Source organism: Pezoporus wallicus, unplaced genomic scaffold (genome assembly GCF_028554395.1).
Source record: "Pezoporus wallicus isolate ANWC-B61680 ecotype Strahan unplaced genomic scaffold, APGP_CSIRO_Pwel_v1 contig_8403, whole genome shotgun sequence".
NCBI lineage: Eukaryota > Metazoa > Chordata > Aves > Psittaciformes > Psittacidae > Pezoporus > Pezoporus wallicus.
In genome coordinates, this window is record NW_026641953.1 from 426,463 (window position 1) to 445,781 (window position 19,319).

At 46.0% G+C, this 19,319-nt stretch overlaps 1 protein-coding gene and 1 long non-coding RNA gene across 5 annotated transcripts in view; both read right to left on the minus strand.

The window, feature by feature from the left end:
• FERMT2 (FERM domain containing kindlin 2) overlaps positions 1–19,319 on the minus strand; it is a 51,079-nt gene that overhangs the window by 21,693 nt on the left and 10,067 nt on the right. For all 4 annotated transcript variants that reach the window (XM_057426343.1, XM_057426342.1, XM_057426341.1 and 1 more), the window contains exon 2: positions 11,355–11,588. In XM_057426343.1, the coding sequence (XP_057282326.1) occupies positions 11,355–11,588 (234 nt within the window). The remainder of the gene's footprint in view (positions 1–11,354; positions 11,589–19,319) is intronic.
• Positions 6,416–7,015, minus strand: LOC130608459 (uncharacterized). Its single transcript, XR_008974539.1, has 2 exons — positions 6,828–7,015; positions 6,416–6,657 (listed from the first exon to the last, which is right to left on the minus strand). It is a non-coding gene; the product is annotated as an uncharacterized LOC130608459 (long non-coding RNA).

The window sequence follows — 19,319 nt, forward strand, 5'->3', positions numbered from 1 at the left end:
CAGAGCCCACTGTTCATGATACCACTGAAAGCACTGAGGGACTGGATGGGAGCCAGGAGCCCCTCACCAGCACTGCAAAGACTCAGAGGGAAGAAAAACTCTCCTCCATTTTACTCTAAACTGTCCTCAGTCGATATGTGGCAACTGACCTGGAAAAGCATTCACCTGGGCATGAAGCCATCCTGCTGCAACGATGAAAGGCTGAAGAAAGGCTGGAGAGCTCTGAAATTAGGGTTGGTTTGGAAAAAAGCAGATAATGGATCATGCTTGAGCCTGGAAAGTAGTTTCAGAGCTCTCCTCTGCAGCTGGCTGTCCATGGTCAAGCCCCTGTGCTGTTTCTAGCTCTTGTTTATTGCGTGTATCATCTGAAAATGCCAAAATGCACAGAGATGTGCAAAGCTTTGCCTTTGGGATGCCCTAAGGAAAGCAGCCCCTGGTCCCATCCCCACTGTATATCGAAGCCTGAAGCTGTAGCTGCAAGAGAGGCCAGGAGACAGAAGAAAGGGAGCTGGTTGCGCTGCAGCCAGGCTCTATTTTCCCACCAAGAGTGATGCTGAACAAGACAATAAGTCACTATACTAACGAGCAGAAGTTACAGGGTTCCTATCTCACCACTGCACTGGCAGCAGTGGGAGTCTGCTGCACACTCTCCGGCGCGGGGTTCTAATTAAAACTGGAATTTGTCCCCAGCACGTGACTTGAGCAGGACACATCCCCGCAGCAGATGCATCTGCCTGCACCAGCATCTTCCTTACTGCAAATAAGCGTGGAAACGTCAGGCTGGAAACAAGCTCTGCTCCCTCCTCACCCCATCCAGGGACACACTGTGAGCCCATTAACCAGAACAAACACCACAACAGCCTCCCTGCGATGCTATCTGAAATAACAACCTGTTATTTCAGGTCTGCTTTTCCCATTTCCTCCTCCCCTCCACCCCGACCCTATTTTAAGTAACAGCTTGTGGCATTACAAACCCTGCCATGCCTGTCACATCTGGGGAATTTGATTTTAGGTAACCTCCAGGGACGGATCCCACTAGTCCCAGCATTTCTGAATCCAGAGGTTGGGCACTTCTGGATTTAATCACTTCTGATATGGTGGGTGTCCCATCCCAAACCATCATCTAGCACAGCTTTAATTTAAGCTTTATCTTTATTTACATAATTATATTTATTTATAAGATATTTTTATATTTATTTTTGTAGGTAAGATTTAATTTCAGCTTTAACACTGAGTTATTATTACTACATACATATTATCATGTTGAACTCTGTCCCTGCACCCACTAACCATTAGTTTCAGTGCACAATTTTTTTACCATTTCTAGCAATAAATACCTAGAGTATGAATCCAGACAGCTATTCGCATTCCCATTTATCCCAGCCAGCTTACCTCATGGAGAAAAGATCTGCTGGGACAGCCAGAGTCATGCGCAAGGGACAACACGCAGCATAGCCTAAAATGAGGAGTTCCCCTGGTATTTTGCTAGCAAGGTTTAAACTCTGATGTTTATTTATGGTGCATTAGCAACTGATGCAGCTTCTCAGCTGAAACCATTCAGAGAGGCCAAGAGAAGGGCTCTGGGCCAAGCCTGGCTCCTGAAAGCAATCTGTTGGAGACGGCCCAAAGCCTGACCATCTGATATCAAAGTGATTTTTTATAGTCCCTCAGTTGTTCATGACGCTATCGTTGGATTACAAAGGATATGGGCAAGTTTTATGCAGCTGCTTTGAAACAGCGCATGGCCATAGGGTATAGTAAAGGCAGAGGCATTCTTGTGATGCCAGAGCATCCCTGCTCCCGCTTTCCCCTTGATAAGCTGTAGATTTCTCCCAAGCAGCAGTGTGCTGGATGTACCATCATCTCTGAGACTTTACAAACCCATTGAAGCCAACTGAGGGTTGCAGGGGAAATTAAAACCAAAGCCTGCTGTGCTAAAAAGCAGCGAGCAGAACAGCAGCAAGAGCGCAATGTTTATATTTCCCACCCCAGAATTAGAAGCGAGAAGCATCTTCTCACATTTCAATCTTTCAGTAAAATCCTGGCGAAAAACATGTTTGCTGCTGCTTATGATTAATAAGTGTACAAAGGGTCTTACAGCATGTTTTGAATAGAGCCGTGCTTGGCAAATGTGTTTAGTTACTGTAGCTAAAGCAGAGCCTATCCCAGGGTGGAAGGGCTTGCAGATGGTAGGGCTCCAGTTAACTGGAAACTGGGACAAGGAACTGCTCCCAAGCCCATTTCCTGACCATAAGAGCAAGAGTAAGATCCTTAGAGTATCCAAGTGACACACAAAAAATATAAAGTCCTTTATATAGGTTTGCATTTTTCCACTAAGTCCCAGGGCACCTGGATGAGCCCAACTGGAGCTGTTCACCAGGGGTAAAATATCTCCCTAGGGTTTGACTTCAGCTCAAATCCCCACTTGAAATCCTCTGTTAATTGTTTCATCCACATTTTCAGCTGAAGCCAGGCTGCTCCCAAAAACGTCACTTACAAGGAAAAAGGGTCAGTGAAAAGTGAGTGCACCAGGAGAAGTCACCTTCTGAACAATGCTAATGCGTTGACTCTTCAATTGATGCGTTGGTCGGGGCTGTGTTTGCTTAAAACAGATTCCTTGTCTCTACACATGAGACAGATGGCACTGGCAACATCTACTAGAATTTACAGCAAATGATCCTTTTAGCATTTCGTTCATTTTTTGTGTGCGTGAAAACCCATCTACCCAGCCTCTTACCAAGCATCCCCAGCGATGCTGGTGGCAGCCACTAGCAGAGACCATCTGCAACAATATGTGGCGTGCTCTGTATGGAGAGGAGAGCACTGACCAAAAACTGGTCCCAAACCATCTTTCAGCTGTATTCAAGCAAGAACTGTTTGTATTTTGACATCTCCAGCCCATACTGAACCAGCTGCAGCTGTGCTTGAGCTATAACTGCTGCAGCTCCATGTCCATGTCATAGCAGAAGAGTTTTGTCAAATTTAGGGGATTTGTTGCCTGGAGATGTGGTACATGCCCCATCCCTGGAAATATTCAACGCCAGGTTGGACAGGACTTTGAGCAACCTGATCTAGTTAAAGACGTCCCTGCTCACTGCAGCACTGGTTGGACTAGGTGACCTTTAAACATCCCTTCCAACCCAAACCGTTCTGTGACTATGATTCTATCAAGTGAGGGCAATGCCCTTTGGCGAGAGGAACACACATACCTGCATTTCATGGGAGGCATTTAAAAAATGTGACTGGCAAGGCAGCTTTCAACCTCCAAAAGAAAATTTTTCAGCTGTTGGATGAAGCCGTTTTACTCCCTGACAGCATCTTCTGTCCCATTTGCCAGCATGGAGCCTACTTGCGCCTGTGCTGCCTCCCAGTGAAAGCAAATCCTTGGCTTTTTTTCCTTGTGTAACCACAGCTCACCCAGACCAGCTGTGCCCATTTATCTCCCACCCAGAGGCAAACAGCAGGGCTGGGATGAAATCCACCTTCTTCACGGGATATCAAACTGCCTGCACCCAGAAAACCGGCTCGAAAAACCCAATCTGCCTTACAGGGTGTAAAATTCACAATTTATGCTCTTCTGCACTAAATCTACCAAGTTAATCTTGCAGCTGCTGCATCTTTAAACCATCAAGGTGTATTGTCATGGGAAAGCAGTTGTGATCAGAGACTGGACTAAAATCCATATGTCTCGGCATGGAAGAAGGGATGATTTTGCTGCTTTGTCCCTATCCATCTGGGGGGTCCCCAGATGCTGCCAAGCAACATGCCAGGGGGTCCGTGGACACGCAGAGATTTCAGTGCTCTGAGGGATGGGCTCTCCCACAGGAAATCAGATTCGTGGTTTTCTTGCATCACCTGCATACACAACACGGTGTCACTGACTGTCCGAGTATGTGTCGACTCCCCCAGAAGTATGAAGACAGGCTGAGAAAGTTCAGCCTGGAGAAGAGAAGGCTGCGTGGAGACCTCATAGCAGCCTTCCAGTATCTGAATGGGGGCCTATAGGGATGCTGGGGAGGGACTCTTCATTAGGGACTGTAGTGACAGGACAAGGGGTAACGGGTTAAAACTTAAACAGGGGAAGTCTGGATATAAGGAGGAAGTTCTTTCCTGTTAGGGTGGTGAGGCACTGGAATGGGTTGCCCAGGGAGGTTGTGAATGCTCCATCCCTGGGAGTGTTCAAGGCCAGGTTGGACAGAGCCTTGGGTGACATGGTTTAGTGTGAGGTGTCCCTGCCCATGGCATGGAACTTGATGATCTTAAGGTCCTTTCCAAGCCCAACTATTCTATGATTCTATGTTTTTTCCACGATTTCTGGTTCCCTTAAAAGGCCAGAAGGCTGGTCTGCCTCGTTAGCTCTTGAATCATACAAACTCCATAATTTTACTTGTAGCATCGACAGGATTTAGGGAAAATCCTCTCTTTAATGTTGATCCAGCCACCCTCCATCAAGAAATGTGTTTTGAAGTGGGATATCTCTGTACTGGATCACCATGGTCTCAAAGCAATGACTCGTACAAATTACAGCCTTTGCACATCACCATGACAATTCTTAGAAAATGAGACCTCAAACCCCATTTCAGACTTAAAAAAAAAAAAAAAAAAAGAAGAGGTATTTTTGTTTGGAATAAAGTTTCTGACTTATCTTCAACATAAATACACTCAAGATAAAGTTCTGCAAAACAGACCAGAAGCAAAAAAAAAAAAAAAAAGCCAAAAGACTTTACATAACTTCTGAAGTGCCTGGAGAGAAGATTATGGTTGTACTAGACACTGGGCAGTATCTGATTAATGGTGGAGCAGGTCCTCACCCCTTAGCACAGTTACTAGGTTTGTACACCTGCCTACATTCAGAACATTTTGTTACGGGCTCTTCAGCTGCCTAGGTGCTTAAACACTTACTTGGGTAAAAGCCAAGTTCTCCACTTGCTGCCTGGGGCGATGCAGCTATGTCAGGACATCCCACAAAGCCTCCCGAGATGCCCATCAAGTGCCATGGCCGCAGACCAAGCTGGGGCTGAACCTGGGAGGGGCTTTCCCAAATTCAGTGCGGAAAAACCCAAGCGCCTGTTGACATGTTGACTTGCCACCAGAGCAACAATCCGCAAAACCACCTGAGAAACAAGGTCGGGGGGTGTGCAGTGGTGGACTGCTGCTTGTAAACACCATCTGCATGAGTGGTACCCAGAGCCGAAATCAGGCCCTATCAGCCAGAAGGGACGCAGGAGGAGGAAGAGGAGGCAGGCAGTGGTGATGGAGCCAAGCGCTACTGCAAGGCTAATAAAAAAGGCCACTGGAGAGACAGAGTCAATAAATGTTGAATGTCTAGATGGTTTTTTCCACAAGAGGGATGAGATCCCCAGACTCCAGTTATCTGGATGCCTCTCAGAGGACAGACAGCACTTCCAGCCTTGCCCCTGAAGTGTCTGAACTTCAGCTAAAGTCAATTAAATTAAGCACCACAAAACAAAGAGAAAAACTGCACTTACACCCCTGCATCACACCATAAAGAGCAATCAGAATAATCTTAAGGAAGGCGGTGGCACTGGATTTGGCAGCATCTCCTAATGTCTTCAGTATGAAAGGCTATTTAAAGGGTCTCTGTCAACAGTACAGTAAGGATGAAAAAATTCACTGACTCACGCAGTGACATACAACCTGATGCTACTCAAGAGGCAGAACACAGACCGGCCCTGGGGAGGGGGGAGAAATGGGAATATCTTCTTCCATTTTAGACACTTTGCAATGAAATCTCATTATTTCCCTTACACCAGTTTCTGGTGTTCATCTGGATCCTACACAACAACTGCAGCTGAATACAGGCAAGCAATAAGAGGAAAACAGTGAAATGAAGACGTTGGCAGCAGTACACTTGGGCCTCGCAATTTAAAAAGCTGAGTGCATTGCAATTTGGCCGACACTCTAAATGGTAAGATTTCCTTCCACACCCATCCCCTAGACATATTTAGAAAGAGCTGCACTTCTGCCAAACCTCTCTGCTCGTGGTAGCAAAACACAGCAAACCCTTCCCTGGATTTTCACTGGGTCTGTCTCCACGCCAGGATGCAAACGCCATCTCCAAGCATCTTTGTGATGCTACTGAGCATCCGGAGACTGTATCATGAGATGCTCTTGTCACTCCACAAGTACACCCACCCCCCCCCCACCCCCACCCCACCCCCAGATGCTCAGATATGCCTACCAGGACTCTGTCTCAGCTCTATTATTTTAGGGAAACTGCTACTTTATTTATCAGTGAGGGTGTGAAGGAAGACAAAACGTTCTGAAGAGGTTCACAATGGTCCAGACTCCCAGAAAGGAACCGTGCCTGGGCTGCGGCATGGGCAAAGCCCTGGGAACTCTGAGCACCTCAGACTACCAAAGCGTTCCAGCTTTGGGAAAAAAAAAAAAAAAAAAAAAAAAGAGTGGCTTTTAATAGAAGTTTTTTTGGCAACTGAGGGCGTGGAAATACTACAAATACTTCAGAAGTCAGAGGACGTTCTGTACTGGAGTGGAGACGGTTCATAAAGAAAAAAAAAAGGTAGGGTCATACACAGCATCCAGACTGCTGGACGGTGTCGTCTTGCTTGGGCTGGGCTTGCATCATGCCCTCTCAAATGCCACCTCTGTCACCTCGTCTCAGGTTGCATCCAGTGGCTGGAGGGTTAAGCAAGGAAGGTTGGCTTTTGCCTTCCCATCAGTCAGGCACTGCATTATTCTGGGGCAGAAAAGGTGAGGGGAAGTAGCCCACTGCCCCAGTGGGACTCTCCACATCCCATCCCTCATCCCCCAGCCCCACAAGCTCTCTGGGATGGGACCACCCTTACCCTATGCAAAAATGGTCCCAATTTCTCAGTGTCCCTTGCCCCCAGGGAGCTGGGGACTGGAGTGAGATGGGATGCGGGCATGCAAACTTCTGCTGCTCAGCACATGATGCTCTCCAGACTTTATTTTCCAAATCAGGTATTAACTCACAGGAAGCTGTGAGGATTATGAGGCAGGAGCTGGGTGTGATGGCCTCAGCGGAAAAAAACAAAATGACCTGAAGGGAATTTCTCCAACTTGCACAGCCCCAGGGTGGGTAAGGGAGGGAGTAGTCATGAATTCTGGAGCGCTTCCTCCCAGAGCTGCCTCCTCCCAGCTCTGGCACCACATCCTCCTCCTGGTGCTCCCAGCTCCAACCAGCATCAACTGGAATGATCCCTGCTCCTCTGCTCAGGCTGGAGGGCAGCACAGGTCTGAAATCTTCACAGCCAGAAGAGGAGGAGAAGGATGCAAGCTTTCACACTATCACAGCATCTCCCCTTGCCCTGCGGCTCTGCAACATACGCCGTTTCCCCATGAGAAGCAACATCACTGGGGCAGGAAACGCCGAGGCATGGGAAAAAACCTTCACACTTGCATCTTGCTGTTTGCTTTTCCTCTCCCACATGCCCACACAGAAGCAGCAGATCCTGCCTGGAGTCCCTCACTGCTCCCAGCACACATGGAAAAAAATACAGGCAGCAGCAGGAGAAACGGGGATGCTGTCAGGAAGCAGCTTAAGGGCATAAACAGATGCAAGGCGTCCACTGTCATGGACTCAAATGAAGCCATTGTGGAAGAAAAGAGGATTCTTCTGTTCATTGTTAAGTAGGAAGATGGGTTAGCAGGAGTCTGCAATGGAGTCTTCCCAAATGCTGCTTTCCAGTGAGGATATTCCTACCCACACCAATGAAATGGAACTTACGTATTTGATAGGCTGTCCACTAAGAGGAAGGGGGCATGCAGGACCCCACAGGCAGCCCCCATGCCAACCTCCGTGCCCTGCTGCCAGACAGGCAGGCAGCACAAATCCATGCTGCTTCAGGAAAAAAAAGAGAAAACGAAGTTTTACTTTCTCTTTCTCTGGTCTTTAATTGCAGATCAAAGCTGGCCCTTCAGGCTGGAGCCGCCTGCCAGCAGCTGCTCCTGGGCAGGCTTCCAGGCCACCCTTCGGGTGAGGGCTGCCCATCCCATCCACTGCCCTGCTCTTCTCCTGCCCGCTCCTACCACAAGCGGAGTCAATCCGTGCCGTTAACCCTCCCAGCCGGTTGCTGTGGGAATTGAGGGGCTGCAATCCAGCGACTGGGAATGAGACTGTGTTTTCTTCCGGCTTCGCACGACCTCCAAGAAAGCGAGGGATGTGCGTGCGGCACCAGCATCTTCCCACACCACCTCCGGGCTGGCCCCCAGGAGCTGCAGCCCAGGCAGCAGCGAGAACTGCCCTTTGCAGTAACTTCAGTCCACACAGGAACAGAGCCTCTGCTTTAAAAGGCAACCACACACTGCAGAGCTGTCAGCTCTAGGTACAGTTTAAAAGGAATACAGTTTAAAAGGAATAAGGAAAGGCATGACCCTAAATAATTCACCCAAGTACACTCCTGCTTGTGTATAGAGGATTTTACAAATGCAACCAGCTAGAGTGCTGGCAACATGAGGAATTACTTAAATTACTCATTAATCATGCCATATGCTAAAATTACTGAAGTGTGTGATTAAATGCTTGGAGGGCACAGACAGCAAACAATTATAGCCAAAATATAAGCAACTCACAAGCAGTTTGTCAGCTGGACATTGGTCCAGGCCACACTGGACCCTAAATTTAGACATCAATGGATTTGCAGAGACAAGAGCTATGCTGTTAAAGCAAGGCCTACTTCTTTCCCCTTCTACTTTTCCTCTTAGCATGAGTACCTACACAGTACAGAGTATGAGTGCTCTCTGCAGTCATCCTGTGCAGAGACGCTGTGGAGGGCAAGAAAAGATAATGGAGAAAAATGGCACAGAATAAACACTAACCTGGGGAGAAAAAAAGAGGGAAACGGGTTGGGAAAGTGTTACAGCACAGACTGCATGACCCCAAGAGAGGGCTGTGTTGAGAAAAAGGAAAACATGAGCTCCCCGGGCCGGGATGACTCCACCACCCTACAGCCGCTCTAATTCTTGTCAAGCTGCAGCGGGCACCACGGTGCAGGCAGATATCCCCAACACCTTCCAGGAATGAAATGCCCTGTGCAAATTCAGCCTGACAACCCTGGGATGATTCTGCATGGTAGAAAGCAGCAGCCCCTCTTGCCTGGCAAGCGCGTGACCTCCTGGCTGAGATTAGCCTCACCTCTGTTGTCAGTGCTCAGCTCCAGGACCCCGTGCTTGAGGACGTGTCTGACCCACAGTACAGGGCTAAGGTCACACACAGAGGAAGAAAAGACAGGCACTACATGACTGGGATTTGCATGGAGCAGTTCAGTGTTTGCCCCAAGGAGATCCTGGATCAAATACATACATAGGTATATGTGCATATATATGATCCAAGACCATATACATATGTGTATATATGAACCAAAACTCTTTGGGTCAAACACCAAACCTGGTACATGTCTTGTATGTCTTCCCACTGTGAAGCTCTTCCCTGGCCAACAGAGGCATTTGGACACCTACTTATATATATTAAATACAATATACACCTGTATATTATATATTAAATATATATGTTAAAATAGATTAGATATTCTATATAAATAGTGGTATTTGGACACCTATATAATGATATAGGACACCTGTATGTTACATAGATGTCCAAATACCTCTGAGGTGCAGGGAAGAGTATTCTAGCCTCTCCAATTCCAGCACTGCTGACTCCCTGCATCCCGATCCCCTCTTCCCTTTGGCCTTTAAGCCAACGCAGCCACCTTCCCCACAGCTCTACTGAACACCTGGCTCCCAGTAAAAACAAAGACTAAGGCTAAACAAGATTTAATCGCTGTATTTGGCCTGTCCTCTGTCTGTCCTCAAACTGCTCAGGCTGGCAAAAGTCGCTAAAAGAGTGAAGTTTTCAGGAAAAATCCCTCTTTCCCAAAATGGGGAACATTTTCTTCAGTACGTCAGAAGCCATGGAAGGAAAGTCAGAATCACCCTCAGCAGATGTCATCCTCAGTCTGCTGTAGAAAGCTCCTACCACAGCAGGGCTCAGTGGCTTTTTCCCCTTCCACATCTTTAAATATTAGCATTATTCTGCTGTTTGTTCATAAAGAAACTGAGAATCCAGGCGTTGAATAAATAGCTGCTTCAGGCCCATGTAAGGTTCTGACTGCTTGGCAGCATCAGTGAAAGATCCTGTTATGTGATTAACTGTATCAGAACTTCCTGACATGAGTCACTGCTAGGAAGATGCATCAGCACCAGGCAGACGCCTGTGACTTCTCTGTCTGGCATGACATTAAAAATGGCAATGGGAGACATAGGGGAAGCAAAATCTACTGGGAAATAATGCTGGCTAAGCCTTTTCTATTTTAAGGAGAAATTGCCCAATATTTATATTACCTCCCCCCTCAGCAGAACAAACCAGGAAAGAAATAGCAAAGATTTGTAATCGGCTATATATACCGACCTAACCACATACGTGCCCGAGGACACGCCATAACACCGCACATACAGCTGAGCTCTTCCCGCCACACAAAACAACTGGGTCAGCCAAGAGTAACCCTAGCTGCTTTTTGAGAGCAGAAATAGATTTACTACAGCCGAGGTCAGGTTGCAGGCTCCTTGCGGAGGGGAGCAAGCAGGAAGGACACCAGTACAGAGCCTACACTGAGCGCTTATTTCAGTTCCTTGGAGTGCAGTTGCTATCTCCTGGGTTTCTGGGGGAGAGAAAGAAGCACCATCTTTTGGCATGACAAATTCTGGGATGAGAAGGTGGGTACACAGTGATGCGCAAGAGCTGCAGCTGAGGACAAGCCTTGTGTGCCTGGTAGGAAATAACCCACCCTTTCTTCTGCAGCTTCTCAACAAGGGAAAGAAGCGTGAAGAAGAGTTGGGGAGGAGCAAGGGAGACTCGGTGCCTTCCTTCCACCAGACAGTTTTACAGTGAAGCATCATCACTTAATCTAATACGATTTTCCACTGGAAGAGAACCCACAGAGCTGGCAGGATTCCTATTTCAGGGTTTGTGTTTCATCTAGCACATAAATTTGCAGGAAAAAAAATTATGACCCAACACCAGCAGCTTTACAGAAAGCAGGGCTGCTACCACCTCACATAAGAGAAAACCAAGAACAGCCTCACTACAAAACAGAAATCAGCACAGAAAAACTATTTCTTCTTATGTTTCCAGTACAATTGGTCTCATTGTTTAAGTATTTCCACTTGAAAAGTTAGATCTGCAAGGGGAAAAGAGTGGATATTGGAGCTGCTTGATGCCCAAGTGATTGTTGGCTGTTTAAAGCAACGAATTACCACTGAATTAGTAAATTTATGAGCACATGCACCAAAGGACAGGCAAGAGCCAAACCAAATGACAACCTCCCCACCAGTGGTTCTCGGCATTTGCTACTTACTGAACGTTTTGCAGATGTCAGAAACCGCCTTGAAGACCCTATCCGAGAAGTTGACTTTCACCTTGACATACTTCATGTTGGGCAGCTGCAGGCGAAGCAGCTTGTGCTGAGGTGTGAACTGGAGCTTGGCATCAGCCTGTATCCCATATTTGTCCAACGTCCAGTGCGTTTTAAGGAGCCAAGTTTTCTTCTTTTCCCACCACAGTGCATGATCTGACCAGTCTTTCTTGACATCTAGAACAAAGAAGCCATTTCACCAGTTAAAAATGGGACCAGAATTAGCCTTCAAAAGACAAAAGCAAAAGTTTAAATGCATTTAACTGTGAAGTGACTATTGATCCAAAAGTGCTGACAGCCCTCTTCAGATACAAATAATAGCTTCTACTCAATAGCATCTAAAAGCCAGCTCAGAGATAAAAGTAAGAAAGAGCTCAAGAAGAATAAGGATGCAACACAATGTGTCCACAAATCACTCAGCCCAACATCAGTGAGGCTGGAGCATGAATCTGGGGGGGGCCATGAACGACCTGACACCTTCCTCATCCCCATCATGTAGAACACATGCGCTACCCAAACGTGAGTTCAGCCCCCTCGGCACACATGAAAAGCAGAACTAGAAGGAGGCTTGCAAGAAGAATTAAACAGAAACACTGTGTCTTCTCCAGGTCTTTCAGTTTCTACAAAGAGAACTGGAAAATTCACAGATGAAACTAAAATTTACTTCTCAAAGGAACAAGAGTGCAAAATCCAACAGCCATGTCTCCTTCCAGCAGGGACATAACCATGGGGTCTTTGAAGATCAAGTCCAAGTTGGGATGCATTTGGGGAACCAAAGCACGGTGATAACTCCAAGAAACAGCAACAGTGTACTATTTTCCCTAACATCTGGAGTATTTAACACCCGTCCTGTTCTCACCAAAGCCTCTGCCACTCCTGCAGAGCATTTCCCAGTCCGACCACCACTAACCAATTGTGGAGCAATGTCTCCCACCACACAGAGGAAAGGGAAGGAGAGGTAGGGGAATGATCCAGACGCTGCAGCTGTATTTTGCAAAGCTCTGCTTTACCCTCCATCTCCAAAGATATTGACAAGGGGCAGTTTCAAAGGACAAACCAAATGTTTTCAAGGGATGTCATCTGAGCAAGCACATGAGAATCTCAAGAAGTTGCAGGACAAGTTACATGGGAAGTGGAAGGTGTCCCTGCCCATGGCAGTGGGGTTGGATCTAGATGATCTTGAAGGTCCCTTCCAACCCAAACCATTCTATGATTGTATGATACCACAAATGACAGAATTATCAGTAAGTTTTGAGCTTATGGACTTCGTATGAGGATTATTTTAATTTTCATAATAAAATAGAAGCTTGAATGCAAAACAGTTCCCGGGTTAAAGCACTGGTTATATAGTAATTCAGTTTTTAGCTCCAGATTCTCCTGTGATCCTGGATTCCCAATATGAAACATCACTTTTCCCCAAGTTAAAACTGCCAGATAACATTCATTGTAACTGCTCCTTTCTCCATCCTCTGGCAGCGATGGTCATGCACATCAGGGCACTGGCCCGAAAGCAAGGGGCAAAGCCAGCAGAGTCCAGGGACAAAGCCCCAGCAGAAACACCACCCGACAGGCTGAAGGTACTGAGGAACACACTCCAGGACCAACATCGTGAAGATTATTCCCCATAAACCACATCTGAAATTAAAATTGAGATATGAACAGTGTGACAAACTTTTTTCTGTCCCCATCTGGAAACAGGATCTGGAGCTCAGTGTTACTGAGAAAACCCAGCAGAAGCTGGTCTAATAGCAGAATCATGCAGCCAGAAAGTAGAAATGTTCAGCTAGACTTTTCAACAGCTTTGTGCTATCAAATTAAACAAAACCAAATATAGAAAAGCATGCAAACTTTCACAAGCCTTGGCTATGCTTAAAAAAGTCTGAGAAATCATTACAGTGGACTCTGTAATGAAGTCCAACTTATGGCCTACTAACAGCTGAACGAATTGGCACTGAAATGTACAAACTGGCACTCTGGGGGGAGGAAAAACAAAGGCATTTTGAACCACTAACATTTATGCCTAACAGAAGGGGGTTTGAGTGCACGCTGCAGATTAACCTTTGGTCATCTTGGGCAAAGGAGAGCACAGAGGGATCCTGAACATGAGCTGCATACATTTGCTATGGTCACAGCAAATCATTTCTACTGATGCTGCCCTTCCAGGCAAGAAACCTTCCAGGTGAAGGCTGCGGAGATGTGGAGGCTAGAGCCATCAGCATCAGCTGGAGCACGGTGAGGGACTGGGAGTTCCAGGAGCCCAACCCCAGCAGCAGCACCCACGGGAAAGGGAAGCACAGCGCTTCCTTCCCAGCATCAAAAATAATCAGTGCTCCCAGCTTCCTCCACCTCCCAGGGCAGCCTGAACTGAAACCTCAGCTGCTGGAGCCTGGGAGAGCTGGGGGATCTGGCTGTGATTGTGGTTTTGGAGGAAGAACCTAGTTTTGCATTTGCCCCCCAGAACTGTGTCAAGAGCCAGATACGTGGCACTGGTGATGCTGAGGAAATGTTTTACAGCAAAACCCACTGAGCGAGCTTGATGTTCCCCTTGAAAAACTGTTCAGACAGTCCTGCAAATGCAAGAGGCATCTTAAATCACCCACCCAGACAGCTGCAGAGATCTCTGCAAGGACAAAACATTATGAGAAGAGGTGAAAGGCTGCTCATAAAGTGTTTTAAACCTTAAACATCCTTAGCTTTCAATCCATGCCAGTGCCTCGCTGCAGTCACATCACACCAGCTTGTCCTGCATAATTACAACTGCAGACTTTTATTCCTACAGCTACCACTAAATTCACATCCAGAACTCATGTAGCAGAAAATAAAGCCTTAATTGAGATGTACACAGTGTATTTTAATTCTGGGCTTGCCATGGCACTGATACACACATACACAACTACCATTTAAGCAACAAAGACAAATTTTGGCAAAGTGCAAAGAAGCCCCATCCGCTCTGCCTGATGGCCCATTTATCCCAGGAGCTGGCTGCTTCTAACACTTTCCCTCTGCCCATCCATGGATTTTAAAGGTCCCTTTTCTGCTCCACTTCTGCAGCAGCTACTGAACCTCCTTTCTTCAGAAGCATTACTGTCACTTGGCAGGCTCTCTGTTTAAGCTTACGGCTTACTAGCAATAGTATACAAGTCTCCAGTGTTACATAAACACTGTATTTGACTTGTTATTTCGAGATATCCCTTACTGCAGATGGGCTCTCCTTCCATGCACCACTCAGGACAATAGAGCCCTGATACAACTAAATAAACATCTTTTTATTCCACCCCTCCCCAGCATATGGTTAAACCTCACTAGACTGATACTTGGAGACCAGGAAAGTTCAGCAGTGGTGGTCTCTAACCTCTTTAGATATCACCTGTGGGGTAGCACCAGATCCCCTTTCACACACACATCCCTGATTAAATTCATAGAACAGCAAAGAGCCTAGCAATGCCTCCATCACCTTAACATTGGAGGCAGATTTCTAAAAAGCTCCAACATCAACCAGAGTAGGTATGTAGGGAACTTCTGCAAGTCTGTCGAGTTTGCATCATGTTTTTTTGTTTGAGTTTCGGAAACAAAGGCTGGCAGCTGAAGCTGTTTTCCCTGGAACACTGTTCACCTTAGGAGGGTCAGCAGATACATCCAAAGCAAAGCTTTCAGTTCATTTCTTAATTATAAGTGATGGCTTTTAGAGGAATGGGTTCAAGTCTTCAACCCTCCCATAGGAGCAATATGAAAGAACCATCCTCCTCCAGTACAAAACACAGCAGAATCAAAGCCCATCCATCTCACTGGTTGTTTTTCCATTGAGGCTGAATTAGCCCTACAGCTCTCCCAGTCCTGGCTCTTCCCAAGGGTGAGTGTGCACCAGGAGTGCTTTTAATGAGGATTATTCCTGCTCTGAACTAGTCACGCTTGGGTAGCTGAGGTAGGAAAATGCCTTTCAATTACCCACACAATACCTCAAATTGCTCCATATATATGAAGTATATGTGCAGGTATAAAATATATTATGCATATAAACACACATATATACACACAGCATATATATATATAAACATATACATACATAATATGTACACACGTACATACATGAAATACATATACACATATATGTGTCACATAAATGCACACATTTATACACAATCATACATACATAAAAATGCTACATATATAAGACACAGTGCAAGAACTGAAACAGCTCACAAGCCAAGCATTGTTTCTTGCATAAACTGATTTTTGTACTTGGTAAGCTACAGAGAAAATAAACCAACCAAACAACCAACTTTACAGCTTTTCAATGACTTTGCTGCAGGTGGGTTGAAATTCCTCAAGGGTTCTTAAAAGGATGGAAGAAAGAAGTAAGTGGGTTGCATTTATTTTCTTCAAATTAATATGCAATACACATTTTATTGAAAAGGATACAGACGTGGATGACACATTTAAAACCCTGACTGCAGGCAGCAGACAGCTCAAGAGGCAGCTGGGGGAATAAAGTACCTTTAAGCTCAAATACCTACTGATAACACATTAATCCAGCACTTGCAAACCCCAAGGAGCGGCCAGGGCTCTCCAAACTAGAGGCTGGGTGTTGGCTGGTTACACACCCCTCTTGGGAAGCCAGCAGGGAGGAAAAACTCCTTCAAAGGAAAAGAGACCTCCAGCAATAAATAGCTGGGGAGTGCCCTATGTGCCCTGGGTGAGCTCCCCAAGAGGGGTGCATCCTCCCCTCCACCTCCTGTCCCCTTGGGATGCATTGCACAGCCACCATGCATGGAAAGCAAGGCCAAAATATTCTAAAAAGGAGAGCAATTTAAGACTACAATTAAAAAAGGAGAAAAAACGCCCCCAGACAAACCATCAAAAATCACTGCACATAACCTCATGTGTGGCTTTGGTAGGTTTTCCTTTCCCATGTACTACCAGCGGTGTGCGTCAATGAGGTCTGAATGCATATGCATCTTCACATCACTTAATAAATCAGAGAATACTGCAAATGCTCCTGAAACATTCAGAAGTACCCCAAAATGCCTAATCTGGTGCATGAAGCAGGGGGAAGGTCCCCCTCCAGTCAGCACCTGCTCTCATGGTCATGAATATGTACTTTTCAGAAACTACTGATCCAACCATTAAATACTGCTGCATTTCCTTCTCCCACCTGCAGAAGCTGGTGCAGGGATCAGCTCCTGCATCTCAGTGGACTGGATCCAGATCCATGCAGTTTGCTGAGAACAGCTGCAAGATCATCACTTGCTTTTGAAGCATCCTCCCAACCAGTGCAGGGACTGGAATTTCACGTGACAGATGTGCTCAGGCTGCTCTGCAACTCTAAAATGCCAGTATGTTGACCAGCTCATCTTGGGCTAACATCACTGCAATCAAAAGTAAGGCAAACTTACTCAAACCAGATTTCTTTAAATACATATTTATATTTTTATATATTTAAATAGATCTATAAGTACATACTTAGCTGTTTGTTTATGTATTTTACGGATGGATATATATACTCACACACAGAGGTATATCTATATAGCTGAACACACTGGTCCCTATGGGGAGGTATGGGATATAGCCTTCTTGCTGCTCGCATTGACCTCTTTAAACTCAAATTCCTTTAAACATACCAAAGCCACTCCTTTCAGGGCAATTATGGAAAAAAAAAATAAATTAAAGATGGAGCTGTTTTCATTTATCTTGAGTCCAACAAAAATGCTGATGTGTTTTGCTGGGTGATACAGTCACTGTCTTGGGGCAGAATCTATTTTTTAGTGCGGATTTGAGTATGATTTGATTTGGGGCATGGTGTGCACTGAAGTAGATGCCTCTCCAACCCCCAGTGGGGATTTAATTGGAGAGCAAAGTTCAGAATGCAACAAAAATCCTTCCAGCCTCTGGTCACAACACTTGAAAAATTATACTTAGAAACACGGAGATAAACATCCTAGAAAATTATTATCAGACTGCTGTAATAAAGCTGTAGCCACAACAATCTGATGCTCTTGGTATTGATGAGACTTAGTCACACGCCTCATATTTGACACACGCTATGAAAGATACAGCATAGAGCAGACACACTGCAACAACTGCCCGCAGAAGGGCTTTTGCCCATAGGTAAATACAAAGGGGTACCTCAAATTCTCTAGCATCTACCACCATGGGCCAGCCACTATCACCGCTATTTTATCCTACTGTGTGTTCAGGAGGACATCTACACACCCACGGAGGTGTCCAAAACAGGGCGGGCCTATGCTGGAATTTAAGCTTAAGAAGAACATTTCTTGCATGAAAAACTTTGATTTATTAAATAAATAAATAAATATGGACAAAAGCAGCCTTGTTCCCACTGCTGTGATTCCTGTGAGCGCAACCCAGTGCAGGAGACCTCCCTCTCTTCCCGGCGTGCCAGGGAACACACTCATGGTTCACCACCATGAAATCTTGACGTCAAAGCACACCGTGCAGTTGCAGAGAGCCATTCAAGAGCAATGAAAAAAGCGTGTGAAGGACGCAGCACTGAATGCAGATGTTAAACATGTCCTTGCTCAGAAAAATTATGGAGCGTCTTCTGCTAATGAGGGAACGTGCTGCTGCACTGCTGGGAAAAGAAGTGTCCTTTCGATTGGCAAGCCCATGTCTTGATAGAGCAAGGACAGTAGCTGAAGCACCAAAGAGGTGGCAAAAAACGTCGTGGTCAACCTTTTTGCTGCTCAAAAGCACCACCCTCCCCTGAAAAGCCCACCACAGCAACAAGGCATGGCAAAAGCCCCCGTGAAATTTTACCGTTTGGTTTCTACACGACTGGTTTTCTTTTATAACCATTTTGCAGAGCAAGGACATTTTACAAGCCCAAAACATCAGTGAGGGTCTTTGTAAATGCATGAGGCTGATCCATCAAACCCAACTGCCTCCCAAAACGCTGCTCCTGGCTAGCCAGGGCTTTGCTCACTCGCCCTCAAGCTGCTTGACCCACAGGATACTGAGCCTTCAAGCATCTCTGCTGGAGTCAGGTCCACAAGCAGACTTCAGGGAGAAGAGCAAATCCTGACAAGCCTGAAAGTTACTTTTTTTCTTAAGTAAACTCTAGGAAGGAAGCTCTTTTCAGTGTTAATAGGATTACTCAACTAGCACTTGGAAATTTAATTCATTAAGATGCCACGGCAGTTATCTACTTCTTGCACTGCTAGTGCTAAAACAAGTAACTCCTCCTCCTCCCAGGGCTGAAATGATTTATCTCATGCTGGCCACAGTAACAAGCACCTTTGACCTGAACGTGTGCTACTCACCTATGGAAAGAATAGCAAAAGCACCTTTAAATTTGCTTTACACCTCTGATACTATCCCACAAACTCAAAAGGCACATGCAGACTGCAGCACAAGCTGTGAACTGAGCATATGGCATTGGCCCTAGAGGTGCGTAGACACTTTTATGCAAAAATTTATTATACATATATAATAAAATACATTTTATTTCTCAGCATCTATTGCAGCAGGAGGTCTATAGGTTTCTCTGAGCTGCTCACCTTCTCCCCAGCCATACCCAGCCCTGTTTAAACCTCTCAGCAGAGAGAGCAGATTTGCAGCAGTGCTGAACCCAGCTGAAACATAAGGAAACTCCAAGGAGGTGAAAGCCGGGTCCAGCTCAGCTCCCCAGTACCCCTATGCTAACAGGCATCAAGCAGCTCAGGAAAGTCTTTGCAAGCACATGCAGACTTGCTTTAAATCCTTGCACCAGCCCCCCAGAGCCATTTGGCTTTTTCATTTTCCAAGGCTGGATTCTTATTTAATTTCATTTTTTAAAACCCAGGATCTTTCCAACCTGATTTTCCATGTTTCCCCCCACTCATCAAGCACCCCTCCAGAGGAGGCTTGCACTGGCTGCTCCCTGCCTCCAATGGTATCACAAGAAATGGCATA